The 27,035-nt window shown below is 47.7% G+C and overlaps 11 protein-coding genes across 11 annotated transcripts; 3 read left to right on the top strand and 8 right to left on the bottom strand.

The window, feature by feature from the left end:
* Positions 1-323: 323 nt before the first annotated feature.
* N7517_009116 (uncharacterized protein) lies at positions 324-791 on the bottom strand (the record flags this gene model as incomplete). The annotated part of the gene is made up of 1 exon (XM_056726839.1): positions 324-791. One exon carries the CDS (start codon positions 789-791, stop codon positions 324-326), a length of 468 nt encoding a protein of 155 aa, XP_056575411.1.
* A 1,271-nt stretch (positions 792-2,062) lies between these two features.
* Positions 2,063-2,506, bottom strand: N7517_009115 (Cwf15/Cwc15 cell cycle control protein; the record flags this gene model as incomplete). Its single annotated transcript, XM_056726838.1, has 1 exon — positions 2,063-2,506. The coding sequence occupies one exon, from the start codon at positions 2,504-2,506 to the stop codon at positions 2,063-2,065; it is 444 nt and encodes a 147-aa protein (XP_056575410.1).
* Positions 2,507-3,444: 938 nt separating this feature from the next.
* N7517_009114 (uncharacterized protein) lies at positions 3,445-3,879 on the bottom strand (the record flags this gene model as incomplete). Its single annotated transcript, XM_056726837.1, has 1 exon — positions 3,445-3,879. The coding sequence occupies one exon, from the start codon at positions 3,877-3,879 to the stop codon at positions 3,445-3,447; it is 435 nt and encodes a 144-aa protein (XP_056575409.1).
* A 526-nt stretch (positions 3,880-4,405) lies between these two features.
* Positions 4,406-6,353, top strand: N7517_009113 (uncharacterized protein; the record flags this gene model as incomplete). The annotated part of the gene is made up of 4 exons (XM_056726836.1): positions 4,406-4,454; positions 4,675-4,709; positions 4,762-5,113; positions 5,206-6,353. The coding sequence occupies 4 exons, from the start codon at positions 4,406-4,408 to the stop codon at positions 6,351-6,353; spliced, it is 1,584 nt and encodes a 527-aa protein (XP_056575408.1).
* Positions 6,354-6,985: 632 nt separating this feature from the next.
* Positions 6,986-9,206, top strand: N7517_009112 (uncharacterized protein; the record flags this gene model as incomplete). Its single annotated transcript, XM_056726835.1, has 2 exons — positions 6,986-7,013; positions 7,084-9,206. 2 exons carry the CDS (start codon positions 6,986-6,988, stop codon positions 9,204-9,206), a joined length of 2,151 nt encoding a protein of 716 aa, XP_056575407.1.
* Positions 9,207-9,774: 568 nt separating this feature from the next.
* N7517_009111 (putative amino acid permease) lies at positions 9,775-11,360 on the top strand (the record flags this gene model as incomplete). The annotated part of the gene is made up of 2 exons (XM_056726834.1): positions 9,775-11,272; positions 11,323-11,360. 2 exons carry the CDS (start codon positions 9,775-9,777, stop codon positions 11,358-11,360), a joined length of 1,536 nt encoding a protein of 511 aa, XP_056575406.1.
* Positions 11,361-11,609: 249 nt separating this feature from the next.
* Positions 11,610-15,363, bottom strand: N7517_009110 (uncharacterized protein; the record flags this gene model as incomplete). The annotated part of the gene is made up of 9 exons (XM_056726833.1): positions 11,610-12,223; positions 12,394-12,596; positions 12,739-12,972; positions 13,027-13,405; positions 14,288-14,392; positions 14,451-14,570; positions 14,681-14,854; positions 14,901-14,981; positions 15,135-15,363. 9 exons carry the CDS (start codon positions 15,361-15,363, stop codon positions 11,610-11,612), a joined length of 2,139 nt encoding a protein of 712 aa, XP_056575405.1.
* A 2,837-nt stretch (positions 15,364-18,200) lies between these two features.
* Positions 18,201-20,268, bottom strand: N7517_009109 (triacylglycerol lipase family protein; the record flags this gene model as incomplete). The annotated part of the gene is made up of 4 exons (XM_056726832.1): positions 18,201-18,938; positions 18,992-19,790; positions 19,868-19,929; positions 20,140-20,268. The coding sequence occupies 4 exons, from the start codon at positions 20,266-20,268 to the stop codon at positions 18,201-18,203; spliced, it is 1,728 nt and encodes a 575-aa protein (XP_056575404.1).
* Positions 20,269-20,728: 460 nt separating this feature from the next.
* Positions 20,729-21,723, bottom strand: N7517_009108 (60S ribosomal protein uL6; the record flags this gene model as incomplete). The annotated part of the gene is made up of 4 exons (XM_056726831.1): positions 20,729-20,779; positions 20,849-21,026; positions 21,128-21,431; positions 21,678-21,723. The coding sequence occupies 4 exons, from the start codon at positions 21,721-21,723 to the stop codon at positions 20,729-20,731; spliced, it is 579 nt and encodes a 192-aa protein (XP_056575403.1).
* Positions 21,724-22,095: 372 nt separating this feature from the next.
* N7517_009107 (glutaredoxin) lies at positions 22,096-23,043 on the bottom strand (the record flags this gene model as incomplete). Its single annotated transcript, XM_056726830.1, has 3 exons — positions 22,096-22,409; positions 22,479-22,899; positions 22,966-23,043. 3 exons carry the CDS (start codon positions 23,041-23,043, stop codon positions 22,096-22,098), a joined length of 813 nt encoding a protein of 270 aa, XP_056575402.1.
* Positions 23,044-23,700: 657 nt separating this feature from the next.
* Positions 23,701-26,463, bottom strand: N7517_009106 (alpha/beta fold hydrolase; the record flags this gene model as incomplete). The annotated part of the gene is made up of 2 exons (XM_056726829.1): positions 23,701-24,629; positions 24,678-26,463. 2 exons carry the CDS (start codon positions 26,461-26,463, stop codon positions 23,701-23,703), a joined length of 2,715 nt encoding a protein of 904 aa, XP_056575401.1.
* Between the last annotated feature and the right edge of the window lie 572 nt (positions 26,464-27,035).

Below are 27,035 nucleotides of genomic sequence, written 5' to 3'. Positions count from 1 at the left end.
TGAAGAAGACTAGTAAGAATCATGCCACACTATTGTCGGAATACTCGGTATAGACTTGGACTATTAGCTTTCTAACTTTAATATTGGAAACTTCTTCGGTTGGATTTCTAGTTTCGACAATATGCTATATACTACATGTATCTTGCATGTCATGCATACGACCTTGCATTTCTCTCTACTATCAAGCGACAAGTCTATTATATAAGTTTTACTCTTACGAAATTCTAAAAATGGAATATTCAAACAAAAAGTGGTGCATTGATTACTCGAATATCCAAATAAGCCTGAAACATTTCGAAGAGTTCGACACAATAAAGGTCAATCTAAATACGCCAGGGATCCATCAGGACTACTCCCACATCCACCATATCTTCCAAACGTATAAACTCGCGACGAATCCCAGCAAAAACTATTGTCTGATCTAGAGTAACCTTCCTGGATAAAATCTGGTCTTTCCAATACTCCGCCAGGTTTTGAGCAAGAAGAAGATCTGGGTGCGTAGGATCAGGCGTAAATGACTTGGGCAGAGGTGTATCCGGATCGCGCTTGATAGGGATCGAGAGACAATTGTACCCTAAACCATGCCTTGCCCGATTATCTACAGTAAAGTGGCCTTTTGCAATCATATTCTTTACAATCAACATGACTTCTGAATCTCGAAGGCCGCGGTGGTCGCCATCTTCGGCGAAATGTACGGTGATCCAGTAGTAGTCGGTTCGGTTACCATCTGGTTCGGCGAAATATTGGCCATTAATACTTCTGTACACGCTTGGCTGGAACTTGCTTGACATCTTGGCTAGCAGGTTTCAACAGGGGGACTTACCGTTACTGTGAAGGGGTATGTCCTTGGAGGGTTGTCTTTTTATTGATCAAAGAATGTTTTTATGGGTAATGACGGTGAGATAGAACTCAAGGCGAGAACACCGAGGGTTTATAAAGTGACAGCTAAGATGCAATATATCTAGAGTATTGTATGGGAAATAACAAAGCTCTTTCATTGCCATAATGGCTTTGGTTTTTGGTAAAGATATAGTCTTTGTCCTATGTAGTGTGAGAGCTATGAGTTGGGAATTACACTGCCAAATAGAACCTCATTGTCACGAACACAATTGAAAGCCTAGATCTACCTATTAAGCATTTCTGCTTTGAAAGCTAAGTCTACATCTAACTATAACCAAAGGCTTAGTTAATTCAGCAAGGCTTAGAAAATGGGAAACTAAGGTTTTAAACGCAGGACATGTAACAACCCTTTTGCATTCACATCTTTCCGTTACAAGAAATCCCTTTAACCTCTCTATTCAAATGGGTGAGACGAGAACAAGTTGTCAACAGAGACCAGTAGATTCAAGAGATCATCTAAAAGCAGTAGACTTAAGCTAGAACCCAACCCTTCAATATCAACTGCTTCTAGTGTTCAACGTCTGAGCACGTCTGTCACTGTCAAATTTCAGGGCTTAAACTCCAAAGCTTATCATCACCACCTGTACACCGGGTGTTAAAGATACAGGTAAGAATTAAAAAACAATCAGCAAGGTAGCAAGGGGTCATTTCTTTCTTGGGGGGGGGAGGGGCAAGGGGCAAGTGCAATTTTCATCTTCCCTCATAATTAAGGGACATCATATATCCATTAACCAAAAAAGAAAAAAGAGTAGCCTCAAAGTTCGTCGGCGCAAAGATAACTTCAAGTTGGATCTGTGATGGATGAAGGAAACTTTCGCTACGTGTAATTTTGCTATTTATTTGCTCAATTGCTAAGAGTACAATTAGTAGGTTGTTGCCATACTCACTTTTAAGTATTAAGTGCAGGTCTCTGTAGTAATTCACTACATTTTCTATCTTAAAATCAGGAGTATTCACATTAAGGTAGAAACCCTTTGAATCTACTATGTAAGAACAAATACACCGTATTCATATCTGACATTTGACATAGGATATTTTATGACAAAAAATAGGGTTCATAATAAATTTATAGACACAATGGCGAAAATAGCTACTTATGCGGTGCTATAAAACTTGAGTGGGAAAGTAATTTCATCTAGACACCTTCGATAACCATTGTATACTAGTCCTCAGTTTCCTCGGTCTCCTCGCCATAATGCGGATCCATAAATCCAATACAAAAGATGCGTGCTCGGTCAAGAGAAGCCTTACCAGTATTCACTTGCATCAGCCAGTATGTCGCGAGCATCTCAGCTTGGGTCATAATTTCAGCCCTGGCTTCCTCCGGGGAATACGAATCCGGAAGATCATCTAACGGGAACGAGATACACTCATACCTAAACGCATGCTGTGCCACTCGATGAATGGTAGCGTGCCCACTCTGAATCTCGAGAATCACATACTCTAGGATCAATTGATCAGTATGGGTGTCATTCAGGCTAGAGGGAAGTTCCACAGTCACCCAATTGATGTTGTCGGTTGTAGGGTCATTATAAAACTCGGGACCTGCACCATGCATCCTAAAGATAGATTGTCGGTTGGGGATATTAGTTCCTGGGAAGCTCATGTTGTCGGTGAGTGAGAGCTTTAGAGGTTGTCTGTATAAGATTGAAAGAGGATGGTTAGATTGAAGGACTTGGAGATCGAGGCCTTTTTATATGGAGAAAACCGGGATTTGAAGAAAAGATAAATTGACAGAGTCATTGATTACTACAATGACCTTTGTTTAATGCCACAGACTTTAACAGTCATTCATTCAAGAATAAACAAAGGCCTTGTTCGAGAATAAATGTCGAAGCTGCTAGCAATAGCTTCTTCTAATCACAGCGAAGAACGTACCGTATTGATATGAAAAGACAGGAATTTTGAAAGGAACCTTGAAATACCTCCAGAGTACTCTCCCTAGGGAAACAGAGAGCTATCTCTGTAGATAAATTTCAAGAATGGGCTCAAAGAGCACGTCAGGGGAAGCTACATGTGCGATAAAGAGAGTGGGAAGTGACTTGATGTATCCGTAGAGGGCGTAGGAGGGACTGAGTCCTGGTGAATCTGAATCTAGGCGACATACTACCTTTTCAGCTAGAATTGTTCTCCTCGAGTTAAGACCCAAGCAGCGAAATCTCCATCTAGTGCCCTAATAGGTGTTCACCCTTTTTATCTCTTCTCCTTCCTTTGTTCTTATATATTCTGTGTAGAATCGACCAACATCCACGAAAGGGGCGGATAGAACCCGGGAAGAGGAAAATAAAAGAGGTAGGTATAAAAGACTCGGTACTTGGAACTTGGTACATAGGAATTGTGTATAGGTTATTAGACAAGTTAATTACTAGGTACTGGGATATATCTACGGGCATGTACTCAATACTTGGTTACCAGCTACATTTCCATTTACTAGATACTTGAATTCTTAAATAAAATCACTGCGACTGAAAACATTTTTTATTCCTATACGTACCTTCACATAACTTCACATTCCACGAGACCAGTCTCTCACTCACAAGTGGACTATCTCTTTCTCTCTAGGGTTCCACTGCACAATAGCCCCTGGGACGCTTGAAAAATCAGCTCCCGGTTAAGAGTAACCATCCCATCACGAATCGCTATGAGCCACTTTCCCGCATCGACCTCGGCTCGAACCCACATTTCATCCGTGGCAGCATCAACTGGGACCGGGATCGAGATGCAAACCACCCCTAGGTTATGCTGTGCCACATCGCTTACGACAGCTTGTCGGTCTCGGATGACCTGATACGCATGAGCCATGATAGCTTCATCGGTATGGGTGTCGTTCATTTCTGCAGGAAGGATCACGGTGATCCAGTGAGCTTCATCGTTGTCCGGATCCTCCAAGAACTCAGGTGTACCTATATTGAGCCAGGTGTTATTGTCAACACCCCTCATATCTTCAGAGGGTACGATGAATACACTGTGTTGTCCCATATTTGCTGAGATGGGTCAACTGAATGGGTCTAGAGGGGTTTTGAGGGGATTTGACGAGACTTGACGAGACTTGACCTTTGTTTATGGAGCTATCTTGGGTAAAGACTCTGTTGTTTTCGCGGTGAAGGAATGCTTTTCTAGCTGATGATTTTCTAGTTGCCGAGTCTGAGACAGATCTTTTATACTGTGAACATCCAGATACAATTTGAGTGGGAGCAAAGTCTCTTTATTGCCAGAATGGCCTTGTCCTGTCTTTGATCAAGTCTACGCCCCGAGCCAAGTCTATGTCTACATGAGACCCTTTCTTCCTCGACAAAAGAGCTAGATATGTCCCGTGTGCTTTATTATAATACAATGTATCGATAAAACGTCGATCTGGCTGATATGGGAGATTCTATGTTCTCTATCCTATATCGAATCGAGCCTTTGTGCGCTTGATTCCCGTGTTTCATCGGTTATTTCTCTTTGATACTCGGCCATAAAGAACCAACAAGAGCATTATGGGTTGAATGCAGTCCAATATAGAATGACAAAAGGAACCCTTCCAACAAGAACTTTGTCGGCGAATGCCCTTTGTATGCTCTTTATATCTTTGATGGTCAAATCTCGAAGGAGATTTGCTTCGAGGGCAAACAAACATATTTAGCATGCCTTTGTTTTCTTTCTATCGAGAGATCATAGTTATTTCCCCAGAGTCTCATCATCCAAAGTACAAAAGGGCACCTCTTCACGATTTAGGATCAATTTCATACAATCTCAGCACAGTAAACACACACAATTTAATTGGCTATCTAGCCACGCGCGCAGCTTCATACTGCGACCTCTACATTGTAAGCCGCCCCGTCTATTGTGAGCTTCATGGCTTATACTAACTTCATCCAGGACGTTTCTGCGTATCTCGACTTAATCTTATTTCTCGCCTGCTTTGGGTTCGTCCTCTGTTTTGGATCCATAACTTTTGTGGTTGTGCATTGCATTGTGCAGATTCTTCAAGCAGCGATCGCTTTTTACCTATTTGACATCCTCTATTACTTCATCTACGAGGAGAAAAGTACAACGTTCTTCGTCGCGCTCATCTCCGAAATCCTTTCCTCGCGCCTCGAGCTCAAGAGCTTCATCCTGCTCCTGTGCATACTTTTCAGCATCCATTATTCTATCAAGGAGATTGCCTCTATCCTCTGTGAAAAGCTTCTCGGGCCAAAAACAACCATCATTGTAGATTGTCCCAAGCATCGTGAGTCTCGAATCAACACCTTCGTCGCCCGCTACGACCGAAGAAACACTACTCTCGCAACCAAAAACAATCAAGACTTCACTTTCTAATAGCCATGCAGAGCCCCCAGTTGACCCAGCTCGCCGATGAGATGGCCCGGATTCGTCCCACAAAATGGGCAAAGTCTTTTATGACTATTAACATCACCTCTCCCAAGGATCCCAAGCCCAAGACTATCATGCTCAAGGAGACAAAGCCCAAGGATCCCGAGCCCACGATTCCCAAGCCCTCAACCTCCAACCCTACAACCCCCAGTGACCCATCTTTTGCCTCTCATGGGAACCGCTACATGCGCCATCCTTGGGGCGTAATCGACTACCACATCTATCTCACACACGTCGAAAATCGCCGCGACAATCTCCGCCGCGAGAAAGAGTGCTACATCTTAGAGAACACCGGCTTCAGACAGGCCCTACACTACAAGCCGCTTCTCGACAACGTCTTGGCCCACACAAACCCCACGGTAGTCTTTGTCAGCCTCCCCGTCCCTGACGCACAGAACGAATCCAGCATCGCCAGCTTAGTGCTCGGCTTCGATCGACAGTCCCGCTGCTTGCAGGGTTGGTTCTTCGAGCCCAAGTCCCCAATTGAGAATTATGCGGACCTCTGGAAGGTCTGGTCCCAGGGTGAGGGCCAGCTCGTTATTGATATTCCCATCGATCGTTTCCTGGCAATTGTTCGTTATACCATGCAGCATCAGATTGAGATTCTAGAGCTCGGCCTCCTGCATCACCACGCTTTGACTACGCACCCGTTCCAAGCTGGCTTGGATATGGTTATCACTGTACAATTCTTGCAGTTTATTGATGACTTCGCCGAGCTCGTGTCTGAGAAGCCCCAAGAGATTCGGGAGATTTTTATGCCTTTCCAGGATGAACTACGGGAAATGCTTGCGGCTGGCTCGCGAGACTCTTGGTTTGCTGTTCGTGATGGACATAGTATCGACCAATATCGCCAGAGGCAGTTGAAAAAGGTTGTTGCTTCGGGTTTGTTCTATGGGCAGAAGAAACTTGTGCCCCGAGGCGAGGTTGAGCCCACAGAAACGCCCAAGGTGTCTCGTCAAGTTAGGGTTATTTCAGGCCACTCGAGTCGGTGGTCGTGGTCGAAGCTGCGGGTCCGCTTCTTGGTGAGTGCCATGTTCGTTGTTTGCTGCTGCACTGTTCTCGATCGCGAGAGAATTCTCTGCGTGGGGATGTTTTGATCGGGGAATACATGTTTTCTCTAATTTCCAAATTAATAATTTCTTCAAGATTGTTCCGGTCTATACAATCGTAAGTATTTTGATGTGGATCAGTAAATAACAAGGTTTGATAGGCCCGTTAAGGGTGATAGGAAGAAATCTAAGATACATAAAGATCTGGAGTACATATATATATCACATGTATAAGTACCCAAAAGGAAATCCTATGAAGTCTTTTGTATATCAAATCAAATCAAATTCCAACTCAACCGGCTCAACCCGAAAAAAATGCACCGCCACCCTCTCTACCCAAATTGGGAATAGTCAAATTGACTTATGTGGCGCTACGTGGCTAAAGCGGGTCGTGGCTGCAATCATCTCATTTATCATTGGTCAACCATCCCCCAGAAGTTCTTGGCAATTTCTTGGCAGCGTCAGAGCTGTTCGTCTGAGCTGAGCTCGACCTCCTTAATTGCCAAGCCGGGGGCCCCCCAAGATACAGATCTGCAATCTCGCTTCATTTCTTGTTTTTTTTCCTTTTCAGCCCTGTAGCCCTATCATCTGCCTAATTCCTTCTTCAGGTCAATTGTGTTATAATAACCCCGTGCGACTCGAGTCCACGGCTCTTATCTTTCTTGACATCAATTGTTATTATGGCCGAGTACAGTGAGCCCGTCAACGGTATGTCGAGGCAATCCCTGGATCTGAGAATTGCGCAAATTGAACTAAACAAACATGTTTTCAATCGCAGGGTTGCCTCAAAATGGAGAGGCGAGACAGCAGGTCGCGCGCGGCTCGAATGATCGCTTTGAGCTCATTTCCGGTCCTCTGATCAACCTCAAGAACATGCACTACCAAGCTGCGACTACCTGGCATGGCAGTGTCATGATTGTCACAAAGCCAACCCAGGAACAGCCACAGCTGCGCTTGCGCCAGGTAGGCGCCGTGGATAGCGGAGCGAACGACGACGACAGCCCCCAAACAAGCCAAACAATCGAAGGCCTCAAGCTCTACGAGGATCCCCTGAAAGCGTTCTGGCGATTCTCGCTCACCGTGCCAGTGGCGGCCTTTGAGGCGCGCTGGGCGTACGACATCCCCGGTCTGTACAACGAGTCTGGGGCCCAGGTCCAGGCACCGTGGGAATTTGTCGTTCCTGCAGCAGAGCAGTCTATGCGCATCATGTTCCACTCGTGCAATGGCTTTTCCGTCGGCACGGACATGAACGCCTGGGTGGGGCCAAACCTGTGGAACGATGTGATGCGCGTGCATGACAAGAAGCCATTCCACGTTATGGTCGGCGGCGGTGACCAGATCTACAACGACGGTATTCGTGTGGATGGCCCGCTCAAGCCTTGGACTGCCATTGCGAACCCGCACAAGAGACGCAACCATGACTTTAATAATCAGATGCGCGCTGATTGCGATGAGTACTACTATGCCAACTATGTCCGCTGGTACAACACTGAGCCATTCCGCACTGCCAATGGCCGCATCCCCCAGGTCAATATCTGGGATGATCATGATATCATTGATGGGTTCGGCTCATACACGGATCACTTCATGAAGTGTGCTGTCTTCCGCGGTATCGGCGGTGTCGCTTTCAAGTATTACTGTCTCTTCCAGCACCACATGGCTCCTCCGAAGTCGACTTACACTACCGATTCCCCGCCGACCATGCACGCCGTCAATGGAACCTCTGGCGTTGACCCGCGTCAAGTGGAGAACACCTACGTTCTGGAGAACCAGGTCGAGGATGACAGCTGGATCATCGGCAAACGGCCCGGTCCGTACGTGGAAGAGCGCAGCCGAAGTCTCTACATGCGCTTCGGCAAGCGCATTGCCTTTATGGGTCTGGATGCGCGCACAGAGCGCACCCGCCACCAGGTCAACTACGAGGAAACCTACGATATGATCTTCGAGCGGTTGCAGAATGAGATCGTCGCTGCCAACGGCGACATCAAGCACCTGGTGGTATTGCTAGGTGTGCCAATCGCATACCCCCGTCTCGCATGGCTCGAAAACATCCTTACATCCCCCCTGATTGCGCCGATCCGGCTGCTGAACAAACGCTTCGGCGTAGCAGGCGGCCTCTTCAACGAATTCGACGGCCAAGTCGATCTCCTCGACGACCTGGACGATCACTACACCGCACGTCAGCACAAGCGCGAGCGCAAGATGCTAGTCCACCGCCTGCAAGAATTCGCCCGCAGCCACAGCGTGCGCGTAACTATCCTCGGCGGCGACGTCCACCTTGCCGCCATCGGTCGCTTCTACTCCAACCCGAAGCTCAATCTCGCTGGTGAAAATGACCACCGCTTCATCGTCAACGTTGTCAGCAGCGCTATCACAAATAAGCCCCCACCCAAGGCCGTCGCCGATCTCCTCGCCCGCCGAAACAAAATTCACCACCTCGACCGCGACTGCGACGAGACCCTCATGCCTTTCTTCGACAAGCAGCCCGGCGGTAAGGAGAAGGGCGGCGCGTTCAATAAGGTCACCATGCCCTCCCGTAACTACGCCATTCTCACCGAGGTCGTCGCCCCTGGTCCCGGTAACACCGGTGTCCTCGAAGCCAATTCCGTGAAACTGGAGCATCTCCCCAAGGACGGCCACGCACCACTACACAGGGGCGAAGTCGATGCTGGAACGACGCACAGTGCCGCCGATGGGTTCACCTGTGCAAGTGGCATGTATGGCGGTCTTGACGTTTCCGTCCGTGTCGAGATCGACCCCCAGGATCGTAGTGCCGCTACCGAGGGATACGGATTTAGTATCCCGCCCCTGTTGGCTACCGAGGGTCCCCCTTCCACCGGTCACCGACTTAGTCTGCACTCGCGCAGGTCGCACCAGGGCCGACCCTCTACGGCACAGTAATTTTCTTTTTCTCTTTTTCTAGGTTTCCCCGTATACCATACTGTTTATAATGTTTGATTTCAGGGGGTTTCACTCTTTACACTATTCTTTTGATACCTCATTTTGATATTTTCCTAACTATTTTCCATATTCCTCTTCAATGCGGAGTACATTCACCTCGGGATAATGTTACTTTTTAGGGTTAGACCTGGCGTCAAGGTTTCTCTTATCTTGTCTCCTTTCTGTAGATCTCTATATATATTTCTCTATATGATATCTATATATATCTATATATGATATATATATCTGATCGGTAGATGATATCCCTACTTTAACCTCTATCTTTGCCTATCATTGCAGAATGCGAGACTCTTCCCCTTTCGGCATTGTTTACATATCTACTTTGGTGGCGTAGACATATGCTATTCGCTGCACCTCTCGCATATTGGGTTACACATTGACTCGGTACTTCATATAACCCTGTATTCCTCTTTCCTCGTATCCCCAGTAACTTAGAGGGCCTAATTTACCTCACTATTTGAATACATCCCTTATAACAGATTGTCCTTGTCCACCTGGTATCATCACTATGGCTCTGGAAAAGGAAATCTCAATCACCCCCTCACCTCCCCAAGACCATGAAAAGGGCACAATCGAGAATCTCGAACTAGACCGTCTAGGCTACAAACAAGAACTACGTCGCAACCGCTCAGTCCTAACCCTCCTCTTCCAAACCCTCGCCATAGCAGCAATCCCCTATGGCGAAGGCTCAGCCCTTCTCTCCGCCATCTACGGCGGCGGTCCCCTCTCAATCTTCGTCGGCTGGATAGTCGTCTGTCTCCTCGATCAATGCGTTGCCTTCTCCCTCGCCGAGCTCGCATCCCGCTACCCAACCTCCGCAGGTCCCTACTACTGGACTTTCCAAATCTCCCGCGGAAAGAAAACAACCATCTCCTTCATCAACGCCTGGATCTGGCTAATCGGAAACTGGACAATAACCCTCTCCGTAAACTTCGGCTTCGCCTCCATGCTCTCGGCAACCATCTCAATCTACCACCCAACCTGGTCTGCATCAAGCTGGCAACTCCTCCTAATCTTCTACGCAGTCTGCCTCACATCCCTGATAATCTGCATCTGCGCAAACAATCACCTTCCTTTAGTCGACACCCTCTGCGCAACATGGACCCTCATCACAATAATAATCATTTTAATCGCCATCTCCATCAGAGCAGACACAGGCCGCCACTCACCATCTTACACCCTATCCCACTACGACAAATCCTTCGCCGGTTGGGGTGACTTCACTTTCTTCATCGGTCTCCTTCCACCAGCATACACCTTCTCCGCAATAGGAATGATCTCTTCAATGGCGGAAGAGTGCACAAACCCGGCTATAAAAGTGCCCCGCGCAATAGCCCTCTCCGTCCCCGTCGGTGGAACAGCTGGTCTATTCTTCATCATCCCAATATGCGCAACCCTACCACCTCTACAAGATATCATAAATGCACCAGCAGGCCAAGCCCTTCCTTACATTCTAGCTCGTGTAATGGGTTCCCCCGCCGGCGGTCTCGGCCTCATCTCCCTCGTCCTGGTGATAACAGTCTTTTGCTCGATTAGTATAACAGTCGCCGCCTCACGCGCAACCTGGGCCGTGGCCCGTGACGACGCCATACCGCTGGCGAGACTGTGGGCGCGCGTCGACGAGCGCTGGGGTGTGCCTGTTTGGGCGTTGGTTTTGTTGACGGGGATTCAGATGTTGTTGGGGTTGATTAATCTTGGAAGTACGAGTGCGTTTACCGCGTTTGTGTCTGTTGGGGTTATTGCGCTCGCGGCGGCTTATGCGATTCCTATCTTTTTGAGTCTGTGGCATGGTCGTGAAGAGGTTGCTAAGGCACCGTGGAATTGTGGGGGTGTTGTTGGGAGGTTTGCTAATGTTGTTGCGTTGGCTTGGATTGCGTTTGAGTTGGTGTTGTTTAGTATGCCGACTGCTTTGCCGGTTACAGCTGTGTCGATGAATTATGCTTCGGTGGTGTTTGTCGGGTTTATGGCTATTTCGGGGGCTTGGTTTTTGCTTTATGCGAGGAAATGTAAGTTTGTGCACCTATTTTGGGGAGATTTTTATGCTGACAATTTATAGCTTATAAGGGTCCTCCTGAATCGGATGCTCTTGATTGAAGCGCATTTCATATGATTGGACTATGCCATTGCTGTATACTGAATAGGAGATAGTCCCCGGTTTCTCGTTGATATTCCCAAAGCAAATGCAGTATGCGTTATATTAACAGTATATCCAACTTTTTCCTAGCCTTTCCCAGCCATGTATAAACCAAATCAAATGGGTATCTATGCAAATAAAAATCAATCTTTCAAGCGCAAACGCTTGATACCTCCCGACTCTGGTCTGGACAACTTCCTCTTCTCTGGTCATGATCGCTTAAGTGGCCGAGTAGTTAAAGTAGCGCGGTGAAAGTCGATAATCAACGCTCGTCCAAGTTCCTGATTCCAAAGGATATTGTCATATCGAAGATCATCATGTACAACGCCCAACGCCTTGATTTCCTTCGTCGACCTCCGGATTTCCCGGCTCAGCCATGGCTCCATCTCCATCTCCGCGGTATTCTCTCCTCCCCAGCCCATGACTAGCATGTGACGAATCTCTCCCGCCCTGTGTAGAAAATAGATCTTGGCCAAATCGATTGTACCGAGGAAGACAGGTACCGCTGAGCCTTGAGCTTTCCGCAGGATTCGATATACCTGCGCTTCGCTAGAGACTTGTTTCCATAGGTTTGACGTGGTTCCTTTTCCGACTACGGTGTAGCCATATACAATGCAAGTCAGTTTGAACGGTGCGCCATATGACCCGCAACGTCCGAACGGTATGCATCGGTCGATATTGTCGTCGAGCTGCTCCTTTAGCAAACGTACTAAATCCTCGGAGGTGATGGGATGTTTGGGGTCATCTTGGTCCCGACGGTGAAGCTTTACGTTCGGACAGCCGTCATCTAGATTACCCCGGTTTGCAGCCCGAGGAGACACCGCTGGGTGCAGAATTGTGCATCGCGTCGAGATTGACTGTCTTGGTATCTCCTAGCATCTTCCTGTCGAGCCGCTCGTTGAGTAGATGGGGAAGATGTGACTTGGCTGAAGCCCCGTTTGCGTCCCACTGCTTGGTTGGAGTTGGACCCGGACGAGTCTGGCGACTGCGTACGGTGTCGATCATCCGAGGGTGCACATGTTCCTCGGGTTTTAATAGGCACCCGATGGCCCTCTTCTGGGGTTTCCGGCGGAGATGCTGCCGATGCTGGCGGAGATGATGACGATTCATAGGCCGAACCAGATTCTGGACTCGTGTACTCCAGATATGTACTATCGGAATTAGGAAGAGGCTGTGATTCTTTGGGAATCTTAGAACTGGTGCGGCTCAAGTTAGAGTCCCATAATAGAAGATTTTGGCGCACACGATGCCTCCATTCATGGTCGCGTATAGATGAACGGAATGCCATTAAGCATAGAACATAACACTCTGGCAATAGAAGTCTTTGGTTCTCGGAACCTATTCTCCGCTTCTGGGTCCACTTCTGGATTGGGATCACAAAAGTGATAGTAGAGGGTGCTAGGGTTGTCGCGAGGGACACGGAGAAGGACACGGGCAATCCCAGTCGTCACGTAGGAGTACTCGAGTCCCTCCTGGATCATCACATGATATTCTTGAACAATAGCGGAGCAAACGAGTCGCTTTGCATCGTACTTTAACTTTTCTTCCTTATCCGTGGGGATTTTGTTTGACCTAACTAGATCTTTGTACAAATCCATTTCCCTAAGGCCTAGGCGAAAGGCTTACACAGAAAGCTTGTGAGGCGGCTTGTATTCGGCTGTAGCGAGGAGGGTGTGAGTGTCGCCGTCGACTCGATGAATGAAAAAAAACGAATCGGCTTTAGGGCGTTCAATTTTGGATGGCTGATCTGTCGTTTCGACACCCTCATCCGCGTCGAGTAGGTTTGTATGATTCTCAAACTGGATCCCATCCCCAAGTCTAATCTCCTTTCGAGCAGCCTCGATCTTGCATAATTCCTCGATTATATTATGCACATAGTTTTCCACGGCATTTCGCTCGTAGTTCTCGACAGCTTTCTCGCTGCTCATCGCCCAGTAGCCAAATTGTTTCGCGTTTTCCTCGATGGCATTCAGCGGTGTAAACAAGCGTGCCTGGGGCTCCTCGCCTAGCTGGAAATAGTTGCACACAGAAGTGTAAATCTTTTGCTACTGAGCTGAACAGTCTGTCCACAATTCTAGTCGCGTAGGGCAATACTTTCCGGTTGGAAAGGGTATTGTCCCTGTAGTCGAGATAGATGGCAACGCAACTCTCAGCGGTCGCGACAATAAGTCATGGCAAAGTCGTATGAACTCCGCGAAAGTCGTTTGACGGTTGCGCTCTCTATCCAATCTCCCTTGGTCTTCTGCCTGTTTCTGTCTCTCTTCTGCCTATTTCTGTCTCTCCTCTGCCTGCTTCTGTCTCTCTTCTGCCTGCTTCCGGCTCTCTATTTCCTCCAGAAATAGTTTCTTATAGTCTGGTGAGCTGCCGGCCATGGAAGCGAGAAATGAAGTTCAGAGGATAAGAGTGGATTATAGGAGCCCCACTGGAACGGGAGCCTAATATGAGCTGATTCGGCAAAATTATTATCCGAGGTTTAGTTATTCCAAGTTTGGTAATGTGCTTACATAAGTTACAATGTAGAAGGGGAAAGACATCAAACTATAATGTACAAAGTACAGAGGAACAGAAAAGGACCTATTACATGGATCAGAGGAAAATAATAAGAAAACCCCGATATAACTATCCACTATGCACTAATAGCTGACCTAATCTGTAAAACAGTGAATGTAAGCAAAACAACCACTAAATACATGGATGCTCAAACATCCATTTTATAAGAGACAAAGAAAAGAAGAAAAAACATTCAGCAAATAGGTCGAGCAAGATGGTTGGAGAGACTATTCAGTTGGCTTATAACACCCAGGTGGTCAAAAGACACCTTGAAGCCATGGATGTTCGATCAATTCCCTGGGGGACTTTCGGTCTTCTGGTCGCCATGCAATCATACCCTTCATCAAGTCTAAGAACATCTCTTTATCTTCCCCTTCAAGATGTTTCTCCAAATCTTCAAAACTGGCCGCATGAACCTCGCAATCCTCAACTATCCAATTCCCTGTCAAAGAGAGAGAGTTAATAAAAGTCAGATAATCAAAGAAAGGAATCCCACCTACCATCTTTATCAGAATACTTGGCACTGACAGTGTCAGGCTCTATGAAATCAGGAGGTGGTGGTCTCAGCAACCCAGTGATTTGCGCAAGATGTGCAGAGATGGAGTAATCACCATCGTCGTCTTTTTCGGAAGTACATATTTTACTGCCCTCAAATTCACGCCATGCCTAATTCATAGTAGATTAGAAAATGGACTTCCAAGGTTGAAACAATCAAGGATAACTTACTTACACCCCCAAGTTCCAAATATCAACGGGATAGTTCCACTCTTTTTCCAGCACCACCTCGGGTGCTCAATAAAGACCTGGCTGGATAAGTTGACCGGTGCGTGGGATGTCTCCTTGCTCGGTGGAGCCGAAATCTCCAAGCTCAATTCTACCCAACTGGGATGCTGGTTCAAGTGGCCTAGAGCGATAGACGGTATAACGGAACACAGTCTTTCGTGGTGTACGGCTCTCAATCTCGGCCTGAACGTATCTGTCAAGCCTAGTTTTGTCCCCAATCTCTTGGAAGATATTGTCTCCCTTGATATCTGTCAAAAGATATTAGTGACGTTTAGTAAATATTTGAGTCGGGATCACCCTCAGACCTATATGAATAATCTTGCATTCTATGTGCAGATAGTCCAGTGCTAACAACATCTAATATATCGTCGACTGGATAATGAACTTATCCAAGCGCTCACCGACCGAAAGATTTTGAAGATCTTGCAAGCTCTCCCCCAGAGGCGCTTGCAAAGCGGCCAAGTGCTTCCATCCGATATTTTGGGAAATTTTCAACTTTCTTATCTTCGCTATCACTCGCTCCCATCCAAGATGCTGTTGGTTTCCCTGCTTAATTCGGTCATAGAGCTCAGATTCTTCGTCACCAACTATATCGAAAGCGAAAACTTTCAATGTCATATATTCATTCATCCTGTTCCGGTTAGTATCTGAATAGATACATATTACATGAGCAAGAAAGCATTGGCTTACTGGAGATCTCGAACCAACCAAATGGTAGATCTGGTTCCCCATCCGACTTTGCCAACAACCTGATACGGGAGAGCAAAATGTCACCTATAGTGATAATGCAATAGTAGTTATCCTCCCTAAAGCTTGGCATCTGTTCTTCCTCTAGTTTTTCATCGGCGGGAATAATTTCCCAGCCCGCTGTTGGGAAAGAGACGGGAAACTTGAAAGACCTTCTGAAGAGGCTCCTCGGCCATTCCAAATAGATGTCATGGTTTGTCGGTATGCTTAGACTTGGGGAAAGAACAGTCCACGGGTAGCGGTTTTCATTATCTCAAAAGGCCTAACAAAGAGAGGCAGCGTACTCCAAGAGTTAGGGCTTTGATGACTAATAATCCTACGCACTCCAGCCAAGGTATCATTTCTTTCATCATTTTATCTAAGACACGAAGCGGTGGAACTTCTCAAGGTTACATATGATTTGATGAAAGATTTCTTGGCTTGCTAGCATCGAATAGAAACCCCGTTTTAACAAAGTACTGGAGCAGTATGATACTTCCCGGTATGCTACATCATCAGACTCCCTCTGTCAGCTCTTTCACCTGCACCCCCGTGGCTATATATATATATATATATATAGATACATTATATAAATGTCTCAGTAGGTACCCAATAACTTCTTTATTCATTCCAGAATAATGCATTTGAAAGAAGTGTGACCCATTTCTGACCCCTAGAACTGTGACATGAGCTTTGCCACCTTTTTCCTTCGGTTTTGAGATGAGACTACATTTTATCTGAAAGATTCTTCGAGATATGGTCTGAAATTGTATGCCCCAACGTAAATACAATGGCATTGTAACATGTTGCTGCCTTATCCCCGTCACAAAGCAAAACTCAATTGGCGTCGATTGATTACTGAGTCCGAATATTCCCAAGACATTCTCAAATTGGCTGGGTGATTCAGTGTATAAACCACACAGTTAGAGAAAATAAATTACGTGGGAACAATGATTTTATCCGCTAGAAGTCAACCGTGTTGATCCCACTTTCATATTATCCCAGGATGATACAATATCATTATATTCTACTACATGCGATAGATGGAGATCTCCCGTTGGAACAGCAATGAAAATGTAACCAGCTTCCCTTAGTTGAGGAGCTAAATTCCAAGACAGAACGAAGATTACCAGCAATCCTGCACTGTTATCTTTGCTTGCTTTATTTATACTAAATCGGATTTTAGGTAGTACCCGGACGATGGATGACGATTGGATTCTTGTCGATCAGACTAAGAGGGTGCGTGTCAAAACGGCAGCGAGCAGTATCACAGGCTATTATATAAGCGAACTAGAAGAGTGTTGGTTTGCTGCTTTCAACAGGTTTTCTGCACCAGGTGGAGGAGCTGAACAGGTATAAAACATTGCCCTCTCTTCACATCCCGGGGATACTCTTTCAGACGAGTAAAGAAGAAGTTTAAACCAGCTTTACTGATAGATTGTGTCTAGAAACTTGGACCAATCGCGGTTGTTGATTTAAGGCAAGTTCATCTTTCATTTGATTTAATGTCTTATCTCTTTCTAACTTGGACACTAGGTTCTTCCGGAAAGATGGTCCCGTCCACAGATCCAGGTTCAATCCTGAGGACAAAAGACTCGTTCTAACTTGCACTGTTACTGCAGTTTCTGGCGAAGAAAGGAAATGCCATATTTTTGAGACTGGGAAAGGCACCAAATGGGTTGGGGACAGAGAACAGTAAGTTTTGTTGGCTGGGAGCTGGCGAAACGGTTGATCTTATATACGGTTATTTGTACATATTTGACAATTTCCACTGGACTCAAAAGCCATATCTATATAATTGGAAGCTATTTGGTTCAAGGCACATAACTGTCTATCTACTTGCTACACAAATACCAGAGTAACCATACAGTGATATCTTATAACTGAGCTACAAAATGAGTCAAACTAGTTTTATCTTATTCGAACGCAATCAAGCGCCATAATTCAAAGAAACTAAAGCCCAAACTGAAAATCCCGCGAGTCATCCCCAAGCCAAATCCGAATCTCCTCCAAAGCATTCAAGTCAATCTCGGGAAGAGAAAGCTGGACCTTCTTATCATACCATTCATAAGTCCCACTCAATCCTTCGATGCTCTCTCCAATAGGCCGACAAGATCCAAAATCAATAATCACTAGCTCATCGCCATTAAACATAATATTACTAGGGTTGAGATCATTATGAACCAACCCTAAAGAATGAAGATGTCGAATGCCACGCTCAACACCCGCCAGGACACCACTGTAGTCTTTGGTTGTTTTCCGCATGCTTCTCGCTTGTCTCTTCATCAATGCGCCAGGATTCACCTCTTCCATCAAGGTGCGCGAATACTTCATAAAGCAAAGTCCTGTGATTCTGTCACCGGATACCTGGCAGCCATGGTAGATGGCAATGTTGGAATGTGGATGTTGCAGTAACAGCTCACAGACTTTGGCTTCCGCCAGTATAGACTCTGCAATCGCGTTTGGTTGGAGGCTTTCGAAAATCTGGTCGTAGCTGTTCAATCGGGGTCGTTTCACATGTATGTCTTTTGGTAATGGGTCATATGCTCGTGTCAATTCTCTTGCATATAGAGGACTGTAGGCTGAGGGTGGTCGGTGTGCTCAACTGCCACGCCAACATTTGATTGGCCCGAGGGATTGACTGGCATTAGGTAGGTATATTTCCCAAGTCAAATCATCCTAGTACAAAATACATCGTCCATTTATATGCAGACCATTACTGATAGTAACTATATAGCCCATCATTCTCGATCAGCCAGAGTCCCCTCCTCATTCTCACTTCCACTCCTCCTACGCCTAGGAACTCCCTCATTCATAGCATTAACCTGTTTCGGCACAGACACCGAAAGCGAAGCATCACTCGGTCGACGCCGCCTAACAAGTTGATAACCCCTATCAAGCTCAATCTCAACCGCCTCCCGAACCTTCAGCGCACTAATCGCGGGCCAAACTCCCCTCTCACCTTTAAGCGCCCACTCAGAGACGCGGGCTTTCGTCGGACTCTGGAATAGTTTCCTCAAATCCCAAATACACAAGTCCGGGACGAGTGTTAGGTTCGGTCCGGGGATTGTCTCGTCGATGAGCAGTCTGCTCAGTGGAGCGGGTAGCATACCTAGGTAGTCGAGTTGGCTGAGTCGGTGACGCAGTTCGACGATGATTAGTCGCATCGCCGAGCGGGAGAGGTTGTGCCAGCCTGTTTGACGTCGATCTAGGAGGTTCAGTTCCGACCGAAGGAATGGGACTAGGTATGGTCGGGCTTGGGAGACGATGAAGTGGTTTACGTTGAAGAGTTCCGAGATTCGTGAGAGGGGGGATTCGCCTTCGTTGTAGTGGACGTGTCGCCAGGGTCGGAAGACTGCGTCTTGTGTGTGTGGCCATGGGATTATTGCGCCTGTTTCGTCTTTGCAGTAGATCGTCACAGGTGAGTACAGGCCTGAGGAAGAAGAAGCGTTGGATGCTACAGCAGCGGACCAGATGAGCTGAGAATGGTGTTAGATATCACTAGCACGGGCAAGAGAAGGGGGATACATACCACGTTTGGCGCAGTCAAGTAATTCAACAGATTCGGCGTCCCATTCTTCCCCGTCGTTGCAACAGTGATATTCAAGATGCGCTTCGACCTCGCATATGCCTCTTCAAACGTAAGATCCCCAACATTAGCCCGAACACATTCCTCCAAAACACCCACGTCAAACAAATACCCCTTCTTCAGCAACCTCCTCATCCTGCGATAAAACGTCCCAACCCAACTCGAATCAGAGTTCCCCCCACTCCCACCACTGACCATTTTCCGCCTCTCGAAAGCAGAAAGATCAATCCCTTCCCCATCAAGCAATGGCAACAGCTCATCCTCGGAATGAATGCCCACAAGCGCAGCAATCATCGCCCCAGTCGCCGTGCCCGTAATAATCCGTGGCAATAGACCCTGCAAATGCAGCGCCTTCACAACACCAAGATGACACAGCCCGAACGCAGACCCGCCCTGCAGCAGCAGCGTTGTCCGCCCAAACGCCTGCCGCGTATCGTGCAGTAGCTCCAGCTTCGCTTGCGAGCTGAACCCGCTCGGATGCATCGGTTCTCCTGGCACGGCTGTCACATACTGGATTGACAACGCTACTTGCGTGATGTAGTCGTCAATTAGAAGCTTGGTCCCTGCGTACGCGTGCGTGAATAGCTTCGTGCTGGTTATATTGCCCAGATTGCGTACTAGCCCGGACCGGAGCAGGTTCACTAGCGTGAGGATATCTTCTGACTCACGCGCGCTCATCAGTGCTTCGAGTCGGCCGAGAATTAGTCGGTAGTCGTAGTGTCGGCTGACGGGGTTTTGGCGCCTGCGTAAGTGGTTAGATGGTGTGTTCGGTATATTGAATTTTGAGCTGATTTCAATTGATTTTGTTTGATTTCATACCATAGATCTTTACTTTGTAGCTCGTCAAGCTCAAATGCCGCCTCTTCCCACTCCTCATAGCTCTGCGCATTGGCTAGCGTATGAAAGAGTCGATCTCGAGGGGATTTGGAATGCCACCATGATAATAGTTTCTAATTGACATTTATTAGCTCAAACTCAGATCGAAATTACATCCGATGTTTTATGTCTTGTGCGTCATTCGTCTTTGCCATCTCAGGCTCAGACCTCTCCCCACATACAAGACACTCGGCTTGGGATTGAAGAACACTCACCTCTCTCCAGAACTGAGTTACATCAAGGACCATATTCCAAATCGCACCAGCGATCTTCCACAGTCCAAGCCACCAGGTACCCATTTTTCCATTCGAAGGATATGTCGTTGTGGAGGGAGAGGTGCACATGCGGGCCCGGGATTCGCTTTCACATGCTACAACGTCACGCGCTCTGCACTAGGAGATTGGAGATTGAGATAAGGTAGTGGATTGACAGTAGATTAAGTGTGTTCAAGGATAGCTGTATTAAGAGGGATTGATCTAGATCTCAAGGAATTGTGCTGAAGGTCAAAGAGTTGGGAGGTTGGAGAGTTGAAAAGTCGGAACTACCAGAATCAATCCAGATTCCCCCGGATCTTCCAACTACCCGCGAAATATACATATACATCTGTATACTCAATACTTTGAATGGAATTGCCTCGGGCGCACATTTCTACATGTCACATACAAAGACGTTTTCGCGTAAGGGAATCAGTGAATTTCAAAAGGGTCGTTTTGTTTTTGACATTTCGCTTTGCTTCCCTATATGCAAGTAGGCGAAATTAAAGAAACCTCTCCCGGACACCCCATACATTCCCAAGCGGCACATTTACTCTTCAATAATGTTGCCCTTCTCCGACACGTAAAGACCATCCAAGAACTGGGAATGATTAGTATAGATTCAGAGACTCGGATCCTCCCGGTAGAAGTTGTGTTTGTATAAACTCACCTTACGGATATCCTTGTTGCGGACACGGCAGATCTGCTGGATGTCGGCAGCGGACTGGGACACACCCTCGAGGGAGTTACCGGTGAGGATAAGCTCATCCTTGACGTTGGCGGAGGGAGCGATATCGACATCGGGCTGGGCAGTGATGCGGCGGACGTACTTCTCACCGAGGAAGTTACTGAGAACAAAACGTTAGCTCTAGTTCCATCACAATTCACTTTCACGGTATGATTTCGAAAATCACATCGGAAAGCAACCGTAGATTCCAGGGTTCCATACCGGATCTCCACAATAGAGCGGCCAGTCTCGGTGTTGGGCTCGATGTTGACGTTGATGGGGAAATGGGCGTAGACGTAACGCATCTTGTACTTGAAGCCACGGGTAACACCGATCATCAAGTTGTTAATGATGGTACGGACGGTACGGAGGGTAGCAACACCCTTGCGGGCACCGTGGTGCAGCTCGATGGAGATAACGTTCTGCTCGGGGCGGCCGAAGGTGACGGCAATGTGGGAGAGATCCTTGACGAGCTTGCCGCGGGGACCCTCGACAGTCACGACGCGGGACTTAATGTGGACCTTCACTATAGAGCAAAAAAAGATTTCGAATTAGTTGGCAATTCTTGTGAAATTCGATATTTTGATTTCAAAATCAAGAATCGTTTGGTGTGCGAGTCGCCGATCCCACACAATATTTCCTCCTGATCCTGCTGTATTGGTGTTGATCGTGTGTCGTGCTAGGCTGTTGAATTTCGTGCCTCAAAAAAAGAAGTTGTATTGTGTGCGACCGGCTTCCTCGATCCTCCGAATAAAAAAAGAAATTCGCTCACCATTGTCCAGAATGGGCAGCCGTTCCTCGGAGTGAATGTACCGCATCTTGACGTGACTTTTGGTGGTTGCCGGGGGTGTAGATTGTCGATGTCGGGGAGGTTCAAAATTCGAATGGACTTGGTGGTGGAGCGAAATTGGATGTCACGGGATTGTGCGTCGCTTAGGACCATTTTGGGTCTAGCGCAATTAGGGTTCCTTATCAGCTTATCGTCTTATCGTAACTTGTACCAGTACTTACTCCACCAGTATTAATTAAGTGTTTAGCAAGTAGAGGTACAGATAGTATTAAAGCTGAAGCCTGGAGTTCCTGAGCAAGTTCGCTATGTACAATTGCAATGAACTTCAACCATGTCCCAACCAATTTTCTGCCAGGGCTTGTGGGCTATGGCTATTAAATCTTGTTTTACAATACTAACCTCACAGTGATTTCTCGACCTGGTGCGACACATCCACGATCCATTTCCCGCCCATTTGTCGCAGCGTCGAAGCCAGCTCGTCGCTCTGATCCAATGCCGCAATGTCGTCTCCGCCACCTATACTCTTCCCACTAACAAGCACATTCGGCACAGTGCGACGCCCTGTACTCTGGGCGAGCAGAGCCTGCAGATACGGCCCAAGCGGGTGCTGGTCCAATTCGACCACCAACGGTTTCGGCTCGATAGAGTAGTGCTCCAGCAAGATCAACTTGGCTTTCTTGCTGTAGGGGCAGTAGGATTTGGAGAAAACGATGACTGGATGCCAGGATGCCATTAGTCTTGGATACAGGCAAGAGATGGAAAATGTGGGGGGAAGAAACATACCTGGAGCCCGCTTAAGAATCGCATTAAGCTCTGTCGTCGCCTCGACCTCTTTTTTCTCTTTCTCCTCGCGCTCTTTCTTCGCCTTTTCCTCGCGCTCCTTCTCCTCCTCACTCTTAGTCTCCGACTGAACCTCTGACGGCGTATCCTGATTCACCTTCTTAGGAACGGTCATCTTCGTCCGTCCCGCAATCGGGATCTCCTCTGTGTCTTCATTCCCCATAGGAGGAACAGCAACTTTCTCGACCTCAGCGACGGGCACCTTGTCACCGGCGCCACCACCGGCACCGCCATTCTGTCCGGGCGCATGCACGGTATTCTGGGCCTTCTCTTGGGCCTTGGCCTGCTTGGCCAGCTCTTTCGCTTTCATTGCGTCGAGAGTCGAACGATAGAACTTTTGGTTTTGTATTTTGCTTGCATCGCCCTGTAGATTGGATTTGATTGCATTAGATATCTAGAAACCCAGTGCGAAGGAGATCTGGGGACGTACAGTGTAGTAAAAGACCATGAAAAGAATCGCGATGACCGCGACGACAATCAGTCGAAGCCGCCGTTGGGAAGAAGGCATGGGGAAATTGCGATTATAGCCGTGTGGCTTGTGACTTGTATCAAAAAAGTTGAATCAGGATGTTTCTGTCAGATCCGAGGTGACTTCTAGACAACGTGACGTCGGCTGTTCCAGCCAAGAATTCCTCCGTTCTCGGCGCTAACAGTTTAGGGTGGGAACATTCAACACTCTTCTGTTCCTCCAAAATCTATAACAATAGAAAAGATCAAAACAGGTCAGGAGAAGAGAAGTGGGGTCATATTGGAAGGGGCCAAGGGCATGTCATCCCTGATTTGCGGCCTCTGATGCTTGGCAGAACTATATGATGTATATGCTTGTTTATGTCTTACTTTTTACTTTTAATGAATTATCAATATTGATTAGAATATGGCATGACTGGGTATTATGCTAAATCAGACGGGTTCTTTCAAACGCAAAACCCATGTCAACAGTAAATCATAGAGAGGGACATGAACCTCACAGGTGTAGATGGGTAAGAAAATGGCAAGGAACGATAGGATATAGAAGTTCAAGAGGTATATCAGAACAGTGGCAGTCCAGCTGCAGGCTGTCGAAACGAGAGCATTGATAATTAGGGGAATATGAGCCACCAGGGCTGAATGTAGTGTTATGTCAAAGACATGGGTTAAATGGGGAAGAGATGACAGGCTAGGGAGATCAAGTATGAATCGAGAGTCCAGGCCGTGCAGCATGGCTGGCAGTGGCTCGACGTTTGCCTTGGACAAGAATTGTCCAGTCCTCCCACTCCTTGGCAATCTCGGTCAAGACACTGCCCATGACACCAGCAGATGCCATAAGCCCGTGGCCTTCGCCTTCGAGGATCCGGACCTCACAGCGGCGCATCGTCTTGCCAAGCCACTGGACATTCTCTACCGGAACGCGGGGGTCTTTGCTACCATGGTGCATCACCACTGATCGCGTGATGTCCACATAGCGAAATCCAATTGTTTGGCGGCGCTCGAGGCAGATCAACAAGTCAACCGCCGGGTTGGCGTTGGTGGTAGCCAACTCCCAGATCTTGTACGTGAGACGAGTATCATAATCACGCTGCCGTTCGACCTCGTCTTCTGGAGACTTTGTGAAAGACCCGAGAGTCGTATCGCTCTTTCTATACGACGCGGTGGTCGGGGCCGACGGTTTGATATTCGGTACAATGTCCACTCGCTGGGTCTGCGGATTGTTTTCAACAGAAGGTATAGGTGGTACTGGAGGGACTGCATTCGCATTGGAAGCTTCTTTGGCAGCGGCCTTGCGCTTGACCCGTCGGGGGGACTTGGGTAGACTGGTGGTGATGCTGGCACTAGTGGCACTCATAAAGCTTGAATTGGCCACTTTGAGAAGGGATGTGGGAAGAGCACGAAGAATCTTTTGGGAGTAAGGGACCGCGTTGGTGGGCGCGGGATCCTTCTGAGAGCCGATGGTAGACAACTGAGATGGAGGAATCCATGGGGCTAAGAGATGAATGCGGCCACGAATATGCTGCGGAATTCGGAGCGCCGTTGCAAGAGCGTAAATTGCGCCGGCAGAATGGGCAAGGATGGAAAATTTAGTCACTCGGAGGTGGTTGCAAACGATTGCAACATCATCTATTATTGATTAGCGCGATATTGGAATATCTCGGCCGTCTTACTTACCGGGCCAGCTGAGAGGGGTGCTCGGCTCATCTCCCTGGTGTGGACCGCTCTCACCAACGCCAGGACGATCCAATGTGACCAGTCGTAGATTGAGCGTTCGAGCCAACTCATCATAAAATGCCATCAGATACCGAGTGAGACCCATGCCTACACAGCATAGCACAACATGGCCCTTAGGATTGCCGACTTCAGAGAAGGCGATGGAGCGGCCGGTGGTTGGGTGAATCACTCTCTGGGTCAGCTTCGGCGAAAAGATGTAGTCGTCAACAGCAAGATCGATTGAATCCGCACTGGATGGTCGTTCGGTGCTATACGAGGGACGCCCGTTTGACAGATGGGACAGATGACCGGATGGGGTGCGGCGATGGGTTGTTGGTGCGAGTGGCTCGAGGGACTGTCTGTATCTAGCTCTCTCGGAATCCGAGTGTTCCGCGGATGACTTGGGCAACTGCGGTGGTAGGTGAGTAGACTTCGATGTGAGTGGTGCTCCTGGTCGGCTCCCAGTGCGACTTTTCCCTGTCATCACGTTTGGCGAAGGCGCACTGTCGTTGAAAGATGGCTGATTGCGGCCTGGTCCATTCTGCATGGTGGCCTCGTTGAAATCATAACCTAGAACCCGCGATGCCTTTGAAGACCTTGGCTGCTTCACGGGGCTCGTCTTAGTCGAGTGTTCGGGGCTGTTTTCCGCTTCTAACTCGGTCTTGATCTTCTGTTGCTGGTCTTTCAACTCTTGGATCCGGCGAGTCACCTGTTCTGCATCATTGCTCGTTCCCGGTGATCCATTATCTGTGTTGAACTCTTTGCTGGCCGTGGAAGAGTATCGACTATGACGAGCAGACCGGTGCTTTTTCGAGCCTGACGACTGGCTATGCCGATGTCGCAGAGATGAGTCGCGAGTTGGAATGATTCTACCACTTCCAATTCCGCCGGGGTTGCTAGCATCTGGGGTACCGTGGAACGATTGGTGATCTTTGGTTGGTGGAGTACAGGCGACTTTCTCTTCGTGGGGCTCTTCCTTGACGTCCGCCGGACGAGTCTCCTCTGTAACTTCCGCCATGGAATGCAATGAGCGCAAGCTTGCTCGGTTGCGCGGGGTGTTGTGTCGTAGACTGTCGTTGTAGCTGGTAGTCTTTCGCAGGCGCTCGAAGTGTGGATCCTTTTCGCCCATGAATTCTCGTGATGACTTCTTCAGTAGACTAAACGGACCCTTGAGGCTTCTTGTCCGCCCTGCGGAACTATTTGAAGCAATGCTCGGGGTTGACTGACGGGGGCCAGGCTCCGTGCTGATCGTTCCGATTGAGAAGGGCTCGGGGGCAGCTATCACAGATGTATAGGATTCCCTCGAGGCCGGGCGCGTGGACGATTCGGTCGTTCTGAAGGGCTTGAATCTCGGCGATCGGGGCGACTTTGGTGACGGGGGCGCCCTGGCCATGCGAATAACAGGTGACGAGGCCGCATCGTCGGGGTGTAGAAATGGGTTTTCCGGTGCCGCGGATGGTTCCGCTGGCTTGTAGGCGCCGTAACTCATTCCAAACCCATGCTCGGACGGAGGAAGGGAGTAGACTGGCGCTGTACGTGGTACTTCTGGCAATGGATCTTCGTTGTCGATCTTCGGGACGGTGTCAAAGTGCGAGTTTAGGGGCACAGAGATAGTAGAAAGGGACGAAATGAGAGAGGAAATGACTTCAGGCGAGGTTGGATCTGTTCCATTGCGCGAAGGCAACGATTTACGACGGCGACGACGATTAAGCAGAGCCGACTCTGCTACTGGAGCCTCGTTCGACATGGTTTCTAAAGGTGTAAACCCCAAACAAACTTCAAGGATCGGATGCAGGGTAAAATGGGTAGACGCATGATCTACTGCATGCGAAAGATGTTTGATAAGGGTTTCTGGATTTACCCCTTACTGAGATATTGAGATAAAAAGGAATAGGGAGTGAACGTAGGTTGTTAAAAGAAGGGATTCCGGTTATACCGATAAAAAAAAGAGAGGAAATATTAAGTCGCGTGAATTCAGAAAGAAAAGGGAGTGTTCTTATTATTTTTTTTGAGATCTCTTAGCGTCGACGCCTTTGCTCCACTGGGATCTTAATTTGCCGATACTATAGAAGTAGTATGTACATACATTTAGATCAATAATATATCCATGTTTATACGAGATTCCTTACAGCTATCAAATAAGTATTTGACATTCCACGTGGGTGAATTCCTCTGGGCCCCTTATTAGGCTTAATAGGCTATACGAGGATGCTGATCAACTCATATTAATAGTGGACTACTAAGTAGATTTCAGCTCTTATCTAGTGAGATGTATATATTCTAGGTTCTAGGAATATGAATATATATTACATAATGATT

Source organism: Penicillium concentricum (assembly GCF_028827145.1).
Source record: "Penicillium concentricum strain IBT 3081 chromosome Unknown utg000004l_segment0_segment0, whole genome shotgun sequence".
In the NCBI taxonomy this organism is placed as follows: Eukaryota; Fungi; Ascomycota; class Eurotiomycetes; order Eurotiales; family Aspergillaceae; genus Penicillium; species Penicillium concentricum.
This window is presented reverse-complemented; position numbering and strand designations above follow the sequence as displayed.